We start from the raw sequence: 14,932 nt of genomic DNA, 5'->3' as shown, positions 1-14,932 counted from the left end.
TTGAATTGGTAGTGACTCGATGGCAGTGAGATGGCAGCTGGAGTAGAGAGAGTTTGTTCTGCTAGCTTACGAAGTATGATGAACTCCCAGTTTAGGCTGAGGGCAATGACTAGCACATACCTGTTCTTTGTAAAATGGGGATCCACTTCTGAGATCATGGCTTGTTTCTCTTCATGGTTCATGTCTCAGGACCATGGGGTCAGACCTCCCGTACCTTCTGGGAGAACCAAGTGTATAAGGAGGTTCTCTTGGGCCAGTTTCATGTGTTCCTATGGCAATGGCTCTCGGAAAAAATTGGTTGGGAAAATTCTGCTTATTTTAAACAAACTTTTTTTTTTTAAACACTTATTGGTATTCCATTTACATATCATCCAATTCAATAGTTCAGTTATATCAAGAAGAGTTGTAAAATCATTATCACAATCCATTTTAGACCATCTTCCTTGCTCATTGTTAAACAAACATTTTTAATAGGTAATATTTTCACATGGGTTTAAAATTCAAAGGGCACGATGAGAAACACCCTATTCCTGAACCCGAGCCAGTTCCTTTATTTTGAGGCAAGGAATTCTATTTATTTATTTATTTATTTATGTGTGTGTGTGTACCATTCAAAGACTTTTAAAAATAGCTTATTAAAATGCATTCCTTTATTTTGGTAACAAGAGTAATACTATACATGCTCATAGTTAAAATTGAAATAGTACAGAATCATATAAAGAATATTAAAAGTAAAAGGCCCCCTTACTCCCCGCTGAACTGTCCACGGCTAGCAGTATAGATTGTGATTTTTTCCTGTTCCAGGCATTTATTAGCTTTTGTACAAAGAGCTTTCTGATGAACCTTCCTTGCATGCACTGGTACTCTACCCTGGATATACTTTAGATCCTGGGGAGCTTTTCCCTTCCTTTAAAAAAAAAGTGTTGCCTTCTTTATTGTGAAAAAATGGCACTATACCAAAAAGTGCATAAATCTATGCATGTATAATATAACCACTGAGATTTTTTTTTTTTTAAAGCCCAGAACTTTGCAGCATCTCGTAAGTCCCTTGTGTGACCCCATCATGCCCTCCGACTTTCAGGCTTGTCGCTTCCTTTTCTTCGTTATAGGTTTACCACCTGTAGAGTTGTGTTAAGCTGGGTTGACTAGAGGAACAAATTCATTGACACTCATGTGTAAAAGAAAGAGCTTTGGCCATCTAGCTCAAAAGCAACAAAGCTCACATGGAAGAAGCACACCAGCCTGTGTGACCACAAGGTGTCGAAGGGATCAGGTATCAGGCATCAAAGGACAAAAAATCATATCATTGTAAATGAGAGGGAGTGCAGAGTGGAGACCCAAAGCCCATCTGTAAGTAACAGGACATCCCCTGACAGAAGGATCACGGGTAGGAGACGAGCCAGTCAGGGTACAGTGTAGCAACAATGAAACATACAACTTTCCTCTAATTCTTAAGTGCTTCCTCCCCCCCACTATCATGATCCCATTTCTACCTTACAAATCTGGGTAGACCAGAGGATGTACACTGGTACAGATAGGAACTGGAAACACAGGGAATCCAGGACAGATGATCCCTTCAGGACCAGTGGTGAGATTGGCGATACCGGGAGGGTGGGGTGGACAGGGGGAACCAATTATAAGGATCTACATATAATATCCTCCCTGGGGAATGGACAACAGAAAATTGGGTGAAGGGACACATTGGACAGTTGAAGCCATGACAAAATAATAATAATTTATAAATTATAAAGGGTTCTTGAGGAAAGGAGGAGAGGGGAGGGAGGGGGGGAAATGAGGAGCTGATACCAAGGGTTTATTTTGAGAATGATGAGGGCAATGAATGTACAAATGTGATTGACACAATTGATGTATGGATTGTGATAAGAGTTGTATGAGCCCCCAATAAAATGATTTTTTTTAAAAAAGACAGCTTTATATATAAGAGCAATTGAGTGTTGTGAAAACATCCCAGCCCAGTCCAGATTAAGTCCTTAAATCTGATTTTAGCCCATATGTCCAATACACATCTATAAATTCCTCTTCAGACTCAATTTAACACATGCAATGACACTGAATGCAGGAAGATCACAGACCAGTGGGTGAAAGTCTTGTGGATCCAGTGGCAGTAGAAGCATCTCAGCGCTAGCAGGGGTCTCCATGTGGTTCCTCCAGCTCCAGGGCTGTAGCTTAGCACCATGTGTCTTCTCAACAGGAATGTCTGGCAGGGAATGTGTGTGTCCCACCTCCAGAAAGCTATTTATCTCCTAGCGCCTCCAAATGAGGTCACGCTGTGACCTGATCGACAGGCTAAACTTCCCTTCACTCTTATGTCTCAAATTGACAACAGATTATGTAACTACCACAAGAGTCAACTCTAAGCTGATTGTTTGCCTGTTTTTGAACAGACTAAGAATAGAATCAGACTCTGTGTGTGTCTGTTATGTCCTGCTTTCCTTGTTCAACATGAAGATTTTGATTTCTATTTATGTTTTTTACATATAAAGGTGCAGTTTTACACATTAAAATTTTGCTGTATAATATGCCATATATGAATTTAGCACAATTTATGTATTCATTCTGTTAATGGACATCTGAGGTTTTCATTTGGGACAAAGTTATGACCAGCTGTGACTGTTGCAACACACGATCTCAGTCCAAAAGCACTGAGTTCTGGAGGACAGATACCTAGCCGTGGAATTAGTGGGCCGGAGGGCATGTGTTCTTTAGCTTGATGACACAGCGCCAGCTGTTTTCCAGAGCAGTGGACAGGCCCATGAGCAGCATGTGAACAATCCCATGGCTTTTCATCTTCACCATCCCTTCCATTGGTAGACTTCTGGAGGTGTTTAATTATACCTCATTGTGGTTTTAATTTGCATTTTCCTGATTGAGATTGCAATGGACTATTTTTTTCATATTTTTCGATGATAGAGTGGATTTCCTCTTTTGGGAAGTGCTGTATTTCTCATTGACAATTTGGGAAAGCTGCTTTTCTTCATTTGGGCGTTGTCTTTTTCTTTATTGATTTGTAGGGAACCAGTATTCCAGCAGTGAGTATTGTGTCATGTACTTCTGTCGTGGCATGTCGCTCAGTCTGTGGCTTGTCTTTCCAGTCGTGTCATAATGTCCTTGGTTGTCTGCGGTCTCTTCAGACCAATTAAATCAGAGTCTCCCAGGGTGCAGCCCAGGCACGGTTTACTATTATTATCTTAAGTGGAGGTAGAGTTCATATACCATGATGCCCAGCGTTTTAAAGCATACAATCCAGTGATTTTTCTAAATATTTTCACAACGTGTGCAGCCCTCACCTGTCTGTCTAATTGAAAACATTTTATCACCCCAAGAAGAACCCATTTGTAGGTACTCTTTCTTTGCCCCTCCCCCGGCCCTGACAATTACTCATATGCGTTCCGTCTCCTGGATGTGCCTGTTCTGGACATGGCATCATGATGTCGTCCTGTGTGACGGCTGCTTTCTCTTTGCATGTTTTTGAGGTTTCATACATGTTGTAGCTGTAGCATCTAGCAGTACCTTCTTTTTTGTACTTGAATCCTACTCTATTGTCTGGCTATTCCACCCTTTGTTTATCCATTTATCGGTCAGTGGACATTTGGGTTGTGTCTACTTGTTTATTATGAATACTGTGTAAACACTTGCATACAAGTTTTTGTGTGGATGTATGTGTTCACTTCTCTTGGGAATGAACACAGAGTAGAATTGCTGGGTCATAGACATTTTAAGAAGTTGTTGTACTATTTTACATTCTCACAAGGAGTTGCTGGTAAAGCTCCCCAGGTGATTCTAATGGGTAGCCCTCATAGCACTCCACTGTGTCTCTCATCCAGCCCTCCTGGACAGAGAAAGGGAGAGCACGTTAAGGACGTCAGGCTAGGTATTTGACAGCCCTGCCTGTACAACAGTCTTACAACACATCTCTCAGGGAGCCTTTGGCCCAAACTCAAGGAACCACAGAGGACAACTGAATTTAGCATTGTAGAAATGCCTCAGGGGCCCAGAGTTAGTCTCTCTCCTCTCCCATTCCCCCACCCCAGCCACACTCCCAGGCCTCTACCCCCTTCTCACGGTGCTCTAATAGTAATCGCAACTGCTTATTGAGAGCTCCCTCCCCAGCAAACACCACACCAAGGGGCTTTTGCAAATGTCGTTCCATTTAATCATGTCAGAATCATGATGTGGTAACTTTTGTCAACATCATCCTGCACATGAGAAAACTAAAGCTAACACTAAGGGCCAGCAGGGGCCTTGTAGTGAAGGCTGGCAAAGCCAGAATGCCAGCCCAAACTGACTTCCTCTGAAACCCGCGAACACCTTTTGTGTTATACCACCTCATGTCTAGTATAGAGAGAATTTCTCTTAAAATAGTAAAAAATAGTGTTTTTATGTTACTGAAAGAATTTACTTTTATGACCATGTAGATTGCTTTGAAAGTTAAGTGTTTTAAGGCTATTTAAATGTCAAAAAGAGGAGTTTGTGGGACATTTTCTTGATACTTTTTCAAAACTAAGAGTTGGGACACGTGTGTGAAATGGCAAGGTGATTTACCATTGGTATGAGTCTTTGGCTTTCTGAAAGCTGCTTTCTCCTGGAACAAATAGATAAATAAATTTTCCTCATGGTTAGGCGATTCTCAGATTTCTTTAGTTCTGGGATTCGAAATGAAGTAGCCCTGAGTGTGGTTGTTTTAGATTGTCACCTGCAAGTGAAGGACCCCCCTTGTGGTGGACAGCAGACAGAAGTGTGGGACATGTTGAAGTGGCTCCTTTTGTGTGTGTGTATGTGTGTGTGTATGTGTGTGTGTGTCTCCCATTCTTACTGGCAGAGCTCCCGCTAATGTGGAATTCTGAGGATTGCTTCTGCACATCCCTATTCCTTATGGCCCTCGCATATTTCTGACCTTCATGAAGCGGTTGGTCCCAAGAGATTAGTCCAATTGATTGGGCAAAGGGCAACAATTAAGATAAATCCCTTCCCCTTCACTCTGGGCCCTAATGTGCTAATGGGCAGACTGGTGGCAGGCAACTTCTTTACCCTGGAAAAGTTTATGGAACTATCCACTCATAAACTATGTTTCCTAAGAAACACAGAAGAAAGAAAGTAAAAAAACATTTTAAAAGAGAAAGAAACACAAGTTTCTTGTTAGTCAACATGCAGGTCTTGGAGACACCATCTGTCTCTTCACCATTGGCACCCTGCCTACATCCAGTACATCTGATGTTGTGCAAGACGGAGACTAGCTGGGATCACGGTGGAAAGTGAGGATAAATTATGGATCTCAGACAAAGTTACCCTCGTACACATTGATTGGCTTGAAACAGAAGTACTTGCTAACTCAGGTGTCACCCTCTCACTGTCAGGTGTTACGGCTGATGCTCACTCAGTATCACCATGTGTTTGCTCAGGGTCACCTTCAGGTGTCACCCTCACAGATCATCCTCAGACACACTCAGTCATGAGTTAGCGGCATGTGCTTCTGGCACTAGCCTTCCTCCAGGAAGTGTCCCCCTGGCCCTGCTGTTCTGTTGCTTGGCTCTACCAGTGCAGCTCCAGGATGGCCTGCCTTTACAGAGACTGGTTCACTCACCACACTTGCCTGATTCGGAATCGGGATTCTTGTCTGTCATACAATCATTGGCCCTTTTTTCCTCAATAGTAGACTCTCAATATTCCACATTCTTTTCACTGTGCAGAATTAGGGCAACACATTTATGCATGGCTGATTTCAGAGGCTATCTTGAAGCCTCACACCCCCATCCCACCCATTCCTTTGTGGCCACAGGGATCCCAGTTAGTCTTTTCTCCCCTTCGTGGGGACTGGTCCCAAGGGAAATCATGGGCTCATACCATTCCCAGTAACTCACCACACATCACATCTAGCCTCCTTTATGACGGCCTCCTGCTGGAACAGGTAGGTGCGATCTGTCATTCCACAATGCACCTTTCTATCCTCTGCTTCAGTTACTAAGATAGATGGGTATTATGAGACCTCGTTTCGGAGCTGAGTTATGCTCTGGGGATTTTAGTCGGGCTAAATCCATCAAAGATATTAAAAAGAGCACAAGAGATCAAGAAGTAAATTAGCTTCTTAGCTATGCGGTATTCTCCCCCAAGATTGGTATTTATTCCACATTGTTTCACTTGCCACTGGGCCCGCTCTCTGTGTGATTTAGTGTTTGGGCAACTGGCACATGGTGGGGGAAAACTGACAAAGCTAGTATATGTCTGGGCGCCAACTCTTAGGAGCCACGGGGCTGTGCTTGTACCTTGAGGAAGTCACCCTCTAGATTTTATTTTCAGGTGATCTTGAAGGGCAGCAAGGAGCGGAGCACTGGGGCCACCGGAGTCAATGCAGATTCCTCCCGCTCCCATGCTATCATCCAAATTCAGATCAAGGATTCAGCCAAGAGGACGTTTGGCAGGTGAGCTCAAATGTGCATGGCACTGCATTGCCTTCCTTTGTCTAAGGTGACTTTGACATATGCGTTACCAACAACAGGACCCCCGGCCATGGAGCCTTTCATCGCAGGGGCACAGAGTAGAGTTGTTAGCCCTGAAATAAATCATCGCACTAAAGTGCCATCCGTTGATTAACCATGAAGTAATGACCTATTGTTGGCCAACCCTAAGTTATTAAAAGGGACATTGATTGCTTCTAACTTGAAGCACAGTATCAGCAAAGGAACAGCCGGAATCCATCTCTGAGAGCTTACAGACCAAAAAAAGGGAAAATTAATCCATCCCTCTTGAAAGAAGGCATAGGACAATTGGGTACATCCATTGCTTCTCTGGTGCGAACTTAGCAAACTCTCTGCCACTCTGATGGATGAGCCGATCTCACCTCTGAGTAATGAGCCTTTTTTTTTTTTTTAACCGGAAAGCAGCCCACAAAAGTGTTTCTGTTTAATTATCTAAGTAGTCACCTAAGTGTTTTGCATTGTGTCCATTTAGGCTCATGGAAAGAGTATTTTATTAATTTCAGGCATAGTTTCTCACAAATAGTTAAAATGAGCAGACATGCCATTTGAGTGACAGGTGCCAGCAGCAGCTGGCAAGGCAACATTTTGTAAAGCTGACAGTAATGTCTTTCCTGGGGATGGGCTCATCACAAAATGCTGCCTGAAGTAAAAATAAAGCAGAGACGTTAAGAAGACATCCCTGCTGTGTCTCTTTCTCTAGGATCTCTTTTATTGACCTGGCTGGCAGTGAAAGAGCAGCAGATGCTAGGGATGCAGACCGACAGACCAAGATGGAAGGTGCAGAAATAAACCAGAGTCTGCTGGCTGTAAGTGGTTCCAGAGCTTTAATCCAGCAATGTTTGCTGACTGCGTTTGCCCTCCTTTCCGTGAGCCGTATCTGGGAAGGTGGAGTGGAATCTGAAGAGCAGCAGACATGCTCTTATCAGGCAGGGGAATTCCAGGGGTAGAGACAGCTGCCCCATCAGACTCAGCAACTCTTCCCTCTTGGCCTGCCTCCTCTTTGGTCAATCCCTGCCAATTAGGAACAGAAGTATTTCTGCAGTTGCTGAACAGTTAGCTTGGGGAAATTAATCTCGCCTCTCTCCAAGTTCTGAAACTTTATCAATTTTCAAACATAGTAAAATAGAACAAACAGTATAATGATCTCCCCTGTACCTGTCACTAGGTTCAGGAACTAAGCTTATGATTTCTTTTTTTTTAACCTTTAAAAGTGTCTCACTAGGAATGTTCAGTCATAATACTTTGTTACAGTATCTCTTGAAATCATTCTCTCTTTGTGTTTAAAGCCTACCAAATTCATATTCAGTTTGGTTCACTTGCTTGATTTTGGTGGTTTTTAAGAATTTTTGCTTTCTTAATTTTGACTTGTGTGGTTGTTTAAATCACCTACATAGTTCTAAAGTTCTAAAGTTAAAATTATGAGGGGGAAAAAAACCACAATAGTGAAGTCTAGTCTCCACCCCTGTGCCCTCCACCCTGCTACCTAATTTACCTTGTTGCTGCTGTTATTCATTGCTGTTCAGTTGATTCTAACTCATGATGACCCATGGAGGGGAAAAAGGGTAACATAAACACTGTTCTGCACCTAGCAGTGCAGAGGAGAACTGATCTATAGGGCTTTCAAGGCCTGATCTCCAGGTCAGTCTTTTGAGGCACTTCTGGATGGGCTCAGACAGCCAACCTTCAGCTGGTAGACAAGCACATAACCATTTTTGCCTCTCTGGTTTTCTAGAGAAGCAAAACTGGTGATGCTTAAATAGGTATAAAAAGAGAGAAGTTTATATCAAGAAAAATGGCCCACATCATTGTAAAGTGGGTACGCCCAGTCTGGTTCAAGTCTGTTGGCTAGATGTGAAGCTGGAGGCTCTTGCAGAGCTCTGTAGCTGCCAGAGCTAACTGAATAGGCAGCAGGAACGTGAAGCGCTGGTGGATATCAGCAGGTCAGGCCTGGCAGAGTCAAAGGAATCTAAAGTCAGCAGTCTCTAATGGCTCCCAGAGTGGGCAGGCAATAGAGTAAGACATTGATAGCTCCCAGGGCTGGCAAACAATATGGTGGACCTGATGTGACAGATGTGGGATCTGGCCAGCAAGATGTGTGAAACTCTCCCCAGCACCTACTTAAATATCAAGGAGGCCACACCCCTATGGAGACATCGCTATGCCAGAGCCCATCATGGAGTTGCCAAACCCCTGATAGTCCTGGCTCAACCAAGTTGACACAAAGCCTGCCAAGTCACCCAGGGAATTCTTCCTCCTCTTAAACCACTGCCATTGAGCCAATTCCAATTAATCATTTTCTAATCCTGAATCCTAAATTTTCTAAGTTCATTTTATTTACTTATATTCACCTCTTTTCTCAGAGGAGGAAAAAGGTAACATACTATACAAACTATTCTGCACCTGGCTTCTTGTAGCTAAACAACATACTGGAGATCATGCTGTGGTCAGAGGGAGAGAGATCGTCCTCATCTCTTTGTATGAGCACATGGTGCTGCCTTTGACCCCTCCGCTTTGATTCTGTCTTCTTGATCAGAACTGAAGTCCTAACTAGGCACATTTTGTCAGGCCTCGTGGAAATGAGTGAGAGAATGAGAGGCAAAAAAGGGAGTCAGCACTTTTATTATTCTTATTATCATTATTACTGTTTTTAATTTAGATTTATTAAAAAATTTCCCCAAATAGTACAATTTTTATTTTCATTCCTAACAATTTTGATTTTCATTCCCAAAACTTAACATTCCCTAATATTAATATTTAACATAACATTGCACAGCGACATCAGTCAGGAAATTCACATTGGCATATACTGTTACTTAATCCTACAGACCCTATTTAAATTTCACCAGCAGTCCCCTTGATCACTTGGGTCCAAGTTCCACTTCTGATCTCATTTGCTGTGTCTCTGGAGTCTCCTCAGTTTTTGTCATTCGTGATCTTGGCATCATTGAAGAGTACTGGCCAGTTATTTTGCAGAAGGTTCTTGAATTTAGGTTTGTGTGATGTTCTCTCTTGATTAGATTGAGTTTGTGTGTTTTTAGCATTCTCTGCGTGTCCCACCAAGTGGTATAGGATGTCCTATTTTATCACTGGTGGTGATAATTTGATTTGATCACTCTGTTATGGTGGTATCTACCAGGCTTCTCCATTTAAAGTGATTTTTAAGTATCTTATGGGAAGATATTTTGAGGCTATAATTTTTTTTATTAAAAGTTTAAAAATTGGCACTTATTTGCAAATTTAAACAGAATAGATTATTGTAGTTAGTGTCCACCATTTCTTGGAGAATGCATTTAGGTTTGTTTGTTTTCAATCCTTTTATTGGAGCCCTTACAGATGCCATAACATTCCATAGTTCCATCACCGCAAGCCGTATTGTACAATTGCTACCACAACCAGTTTCAAAATGTTTTCTTTCTTCTTGAACTCCTTAATAATAGCTCCCCTTTATCCCCTCCCACCCCCACCCTATCCCCCAGGGACCCTTTTAGTTGCCATATCTTACACATCCAATATATCCATTCACATGCAATTCTATTGTTCAATCCCATTGAGTGGGGTTTTATAGTCATCTAGGCTATCAGCTCCCTATTTCTCCCTTCCCCCTCTCTTCCCCTCAAGGAACCAGTACTACTGTTACTGAAGGGTTATCTATCTTGGTTTTCATGTATCAAATGATCTTAAATACAAAAATATACAAATTTACTCAAATCTAAGATGATTAATGAGGTAAAACAAATAAAAACCATAGTAGTAAGGAGAGGAAATATTAAAGAACTAGAGGATGGTTATGTGTTTCATCAGTGCTATTCCACACTCTGGATTTATCATCCCTTCCTTGAGGCCCTTCTGAGAGGGACTACCAATTATCACACCAGGTGGGTTTGGGCCTCCACTACATCCACGCCCTTCACACAGATTTGGTTGCTTGATTTTGAACTGATACCTTTCCCTTCGACACCTCATGATCTCCCAGGCTGGTGTGCTTCTTCCATGTGGGCTTTGTTGCTTCCATGCCAGATGGCTGCTTGTTCAACTACAAGCCTTTAAGACCCCAGACGATGTATCTTTTAATAGCCGGGCACCATCAGCTTTCTTTACCATATTTGCTTATGCACCCATTTTGTCTTCAGTAATCTTGTCAGAAAGGTGAATATCATACAATGCCATATTAGAACAAACCATAATTGTACTTAAGTAAGATTTAAGTAGAGGCCCAAAGTCCATCTGCTTCCTTGTTGTATTTGCATATATGAGGGTGTACCCCCAAAAAAACATTTTTTTCAAAGCTATGTATTTAAATTTTTTTATAAAACAATCACATCACCTTCAAAGTACTCTCCATTACACTGAATACATTTGTCAAATCAGCGATTCCATTCTTGGAAACATTTTCAAACTCATCTTTTTGGATAGCTGACAGCACCTCCCTCATTTTGTCTTCATCTCTTTTACATCATCAAATTGCTGTCCTTTTATGACCTTCTTCATTGGAGGAAACAAAGAAGTTGCACAGACCAAGGTCAGTTGAATAAGGTGCACGGGGCAAGAGGGGCATGCTGTTTTTGCCAAAAACTGGTGCACTGAGATGGCTGCATGAGCAGGTGCATTGTTGTGGTGGCAAAAACCAGTCCACCATCTGCCACAAATGAGGCCTTTTTTGTCGCACACTGTTACACAATCCTTTCAGAACCTCTATATCAAAAGCTTGATTAACTGTCTGACTGGTGGAATGAAAAGCAAGTGCACTGCAAGTTGACATTTTTGTCCATTCAGGATGTTGGCAGACCTCCAGAATGAGGTTTGTCATCAATCGACATTTCACCTTTTTTGAAACAAGAAAACTACTGGTACACTTGAGTTTTTCCCATAGTGCTGTTCTTGTAGCTGTGTTCAACATCACAACAGTTTCTGTGGCATTTTTCCCGAGCAAGACACAAAATTTCACAGCCTTACTGTGTTCTCTTAAATCGGCCATTACAAAAACAAGGTTCAAGGTGAAACTACTCTTATGAAAAAATTCACTGTGACCAGAGAGAACCTTCCCAGGCTACGCCACTGGGTGCACTAACTCCGAAAAAGTTGCTGGGTGCTCACCTAGGAAGAAAAATGTGTACTATAAAAGCTCCGCCCAGCCGAGCTTTTTCCTGTTTTTTGGGGGGATACCCCCTTATATACACATACATAAACAAGTACACATATATGTTTACATGTGTATATAATTTTTTTCTTCTTTCCTCTTTTTCTGTTTTTTTCCTCCTGCCCCATGGTTACAAATTTTTATCATGTGTTTGCTCACTAATTTTAGTATTCATTAAAGATTCTTGCTTGAACTATTATTACATGGTGTTTGCCTCTTTGATTTTCTATTCCCTTCATTCCATCTACATTTATTCATTGGAACCGTGTTGTAAGGAAAAGCCTATCCTCCCAATTTTGTTTATTTATACTAGCAAATGACTATTATTTTTTGACTATATAACCCACTACTACCATTATTTTAAGGAGCCTTGGTAGGGTAGTGGTTCTTCACTGGGCTGCTAACCACAGTCTCCATCTCCCCCTCGGGAGGAAGAGGAGGCTTTCTGTTCCCATAAAGATGTACAGCCTCAGAAGCCCACAGGGAAGTTCTGCTCTGTCCGAAGGGACGCTATGCGTATCATTATTGTGTTGCCAGGCTTGTCGCAAATTTGCCCCTTGGCAGTCCTCCAAGTTGGCTCCTGCAACAGCGGGACAGCTGTGAGGGTGGCACAGGCTGTGCAGCGTGCCCTTCTGCTGTGCTAAGGTTCTAGGAGACAGGACTCACATGATAGCATCTGACAAAAATGACATTTTTTACCTCCTTGCTCTTTCACGCTACAAGATAGTCCAGGCTCATCTTGTACTTTTCCTGCCCCAGTCCTGCAACCAGCTTCAGAACCAACCGATTTTGAGCATTTACTATATAGGAATAAATTTCATCTTCACAACAGGTCTGTTAAGTAAACTAGGCAAACTTCCTTCTTATTGTATAGCTTTAGGACTCTATACAAAGATTAAGTGGATGGCCTTCTGACATCTAAAGTGTGGCCTAGGGATCAGCTCTGAGGCCTGGGAAGATGTGTGGAGTCGTACAAACCCTTTGGGGCTGTGTGTTTCTCAGATGGGCCATGGCGTGCACACGGGCCTGGAATACGGACTTCTAGAGTAGAATAAAGACCTTGTGTATTGCGAGGTGTAAAAGGTGTCCCTTGTTTCTTTGGTATTTTCCTGGGTTCTCTCTCAGTGTTTTATAAACTCTCTTGTCCATTTCATTCTGATTCAGCAGCGGTTGGTGGTCACCCCTGGGCTGGGCTGGACTGGAGCGTGTAAGGAGCCACATGGAGAGTGAGGCCCCAAGGGCAGGTGTAACTCAGGAGCAAACACTTGGCCACCTGTTATCCCCTCTAGTGCTGAAGTCTGAGGATATTGGATTGAGTTGTTAAAAAAATCAGGGGAAAATTCACTAGTATCTTTTTATACCCTTCAGTTTCTGGGTGCTTTATACTTTGTCTTCTAAAGGATGTGATGGGGGGCAGGTACCTTGAATTCAGCACCAGGCCTCTGTGGCTGCCACTAAGAATGGCCACAACAATCTCCCGAAGCTAATTACCTATTCGTGGTGGACTCTCAACTCTGACACCTCCGAATGTCCTCCCTTCTCCCCTTGTTTCCTTTTCATTGACTGACTTTTAGCTGACGCAGGAACAGGGGAAGGTGCCTGACACAGCCCACGCAAGAACAGGGGAGGGTCTCCCACCCTGACGCTGCCCTTCCTGCTGCTTGTGATGGGCATGCTGCCTCCGCAGGTGTTATAATGGGCTCTTCTGGCACCTCTGATGCCCAGTGAGCACTTGACGTTGAGGAGCCCTGCCCAGTAGAAAGTGACATCCCCTTTCGTTTTGAGCCACAGTCCCTAATTTCTACAATGAGAGGTAGTCCCAGGTGATTTCGCACATCCCTCCCAACTGACTTTCAACAATTACTCCTGCCCCGTTCAGTCCGTTTGTACCATACTCCACACATACTTTTTGTTCCCGCACCCGAGCCGTGCAGGTCTCTTGTTCATCTCTCCCTCACCATTGCAGTTTACAGCCAGAGCCCTAATCTAGGTAGTTTCCCAGTCTGGTGAACAGGAAGCAGCCAGGACATGCTGACTTTCTTCTGCAGAATTACCTGAGTGTAACTTAAAGAAAATAAGCTCCCGATGGACTTTGCTCTCTCTGCATGACATCTGATGTGTTTGTTCTTTTCTGCCCCTTGCAGCTGAAGGAGTGTATTCGAGCCCTGGATCAGGAACACACCCACACTCCCTTCAGGCAAAGCAAGTTAACTCAGGTACAGTAAAACAGGAGCGGTGAGTGTGTTGAAGTTCACTCATTTCTTCCCAGCGTGTACTTGTTCCTTTAGCAGAATGCTCGATGTAGTGAGGAAAAGGGAAAGGGAGGAAAAAGAGACCCCTGCAGGGCAGAGCAGGCATGGACATAGCTGCCTCTCTGGCTAAAGAAGGAGCTGCAGCCCTCTTCTGGCCTTTCTGATTATTTCCCGTGCATCCAAACCTTGGTGTTGTAGCTGCACTTGGGGCTTTCTTACTTCTAAGAGTTAGACCAGTGTTTCAGGACCAAAAAATATAATGACTTCAGTTAAGAAGAATATAATATTTCTATCTTTATCTACATTTGCTGACAGAAAAGATGGCTAAGATGTATTGTTATGTGAAAAGTAAGCTATAGAGCTATGTAATAAGAGATTGTCTTGGTGACTTTAAAACATTTGGCATAGTTGGTTATGCATTGGGCTGCTAACTGCAAGGTCAGTGGTTCAAACCCATCCTCTGCTCTGTGTGAGGAAGATGAGGCTGTCTACTCCTGTAAAGATGTAGTTTTAAAATCCCAGAAGGGCTATTGTACACTGTCCTGTAGCACTGTTATGAGTCAGAGTCGACTCAATGGCAGTGCTATATATAGCCACATAGAAAAAGTCCAGAGGATACAGAAGAAGCAATTAACATTGACTATATCTAAGTCCTGGTGGCCTAGTGGTTATCAATTGGACTGCTAACCTTAAGGTTAGCAGTTTGAAACCACCGGCAGCTCCACAGGAGTAAGATGAGGCTTTCTACTCCCACAAATTGTTGCATTCTTAGAAACCCACAGGGGCAGTTCTACCCTGCCCTAGAGAGTCACCATGAGTCAGAATTTACTTTTGGGTTTTATATCTAGAGAGTAGTAATGAAGATAAAGATGGAATGGAAACTAGTCAGAATGGGTGACTTCGGGCTAGAGTGGGTCTTCTCAAACATGATTTCAGTCAGGGACCCTCTTAGGTAGTGGGTCCTGGTTCTAACATTGGCTGTCCTGTTGTTGTTTTTATGGTTCTCCATCCTCAAAAAATATGTTCCAATTACAAATGTTTTTAAGTTA

General features: G+C 42.8%; 1 protein-coding gene across 2 annotated transcripts in view; it reads left to right on the top strand.

Annotated features, from left to right (window-relative positions):
• KIF24 (kinesin family member 24) overlaps positions 1-14,932 on the top strand; it is a 59,295-nt gene that overhangs the window by 30,891 nt on the left and 13,472 nt on the right. For both annotated transcript variants that reach the window (XM_004712374.2, XM_045289243.1), the window contains exons 7-9: positions 6,316-6,437; positions 7,195-7,300; positions 13,776-13,847. In XM_004712374.2, the coding sequence (XP_004712431.2) occupies positions 6,316-6,437; positions 7,195-7,300; positions 13,776-13,847 (300 nt within the window). The remainder of the gene's footprint in view (positions 1-6,315; positions 6,438-7,194; positions 7,301-13,775; positions 13,848-14,932) is intronic.

The sequence above is a fragment of the Echinops telfairi genome, unplaced genomic scaffold, assembly GCF_000313985.2.
Source record: "Echinops telfairi isolate 266 unplaced genomic scaffold, ASM31398v2 ScPeMD7_25;HRSCAF=90, whole genome shotgun sequence".
Taxonomy (NCBI): Eukaryota; Metazoa; Chordata; class Mammalia; order Afrosoricida; family Tenrecidae; genus Echinops; species Echinops telfairi.
Note: the sequence above shows the minus strand (reverse complement) of the source record. Positions and strands in the feature narration are given on the sequence as shown.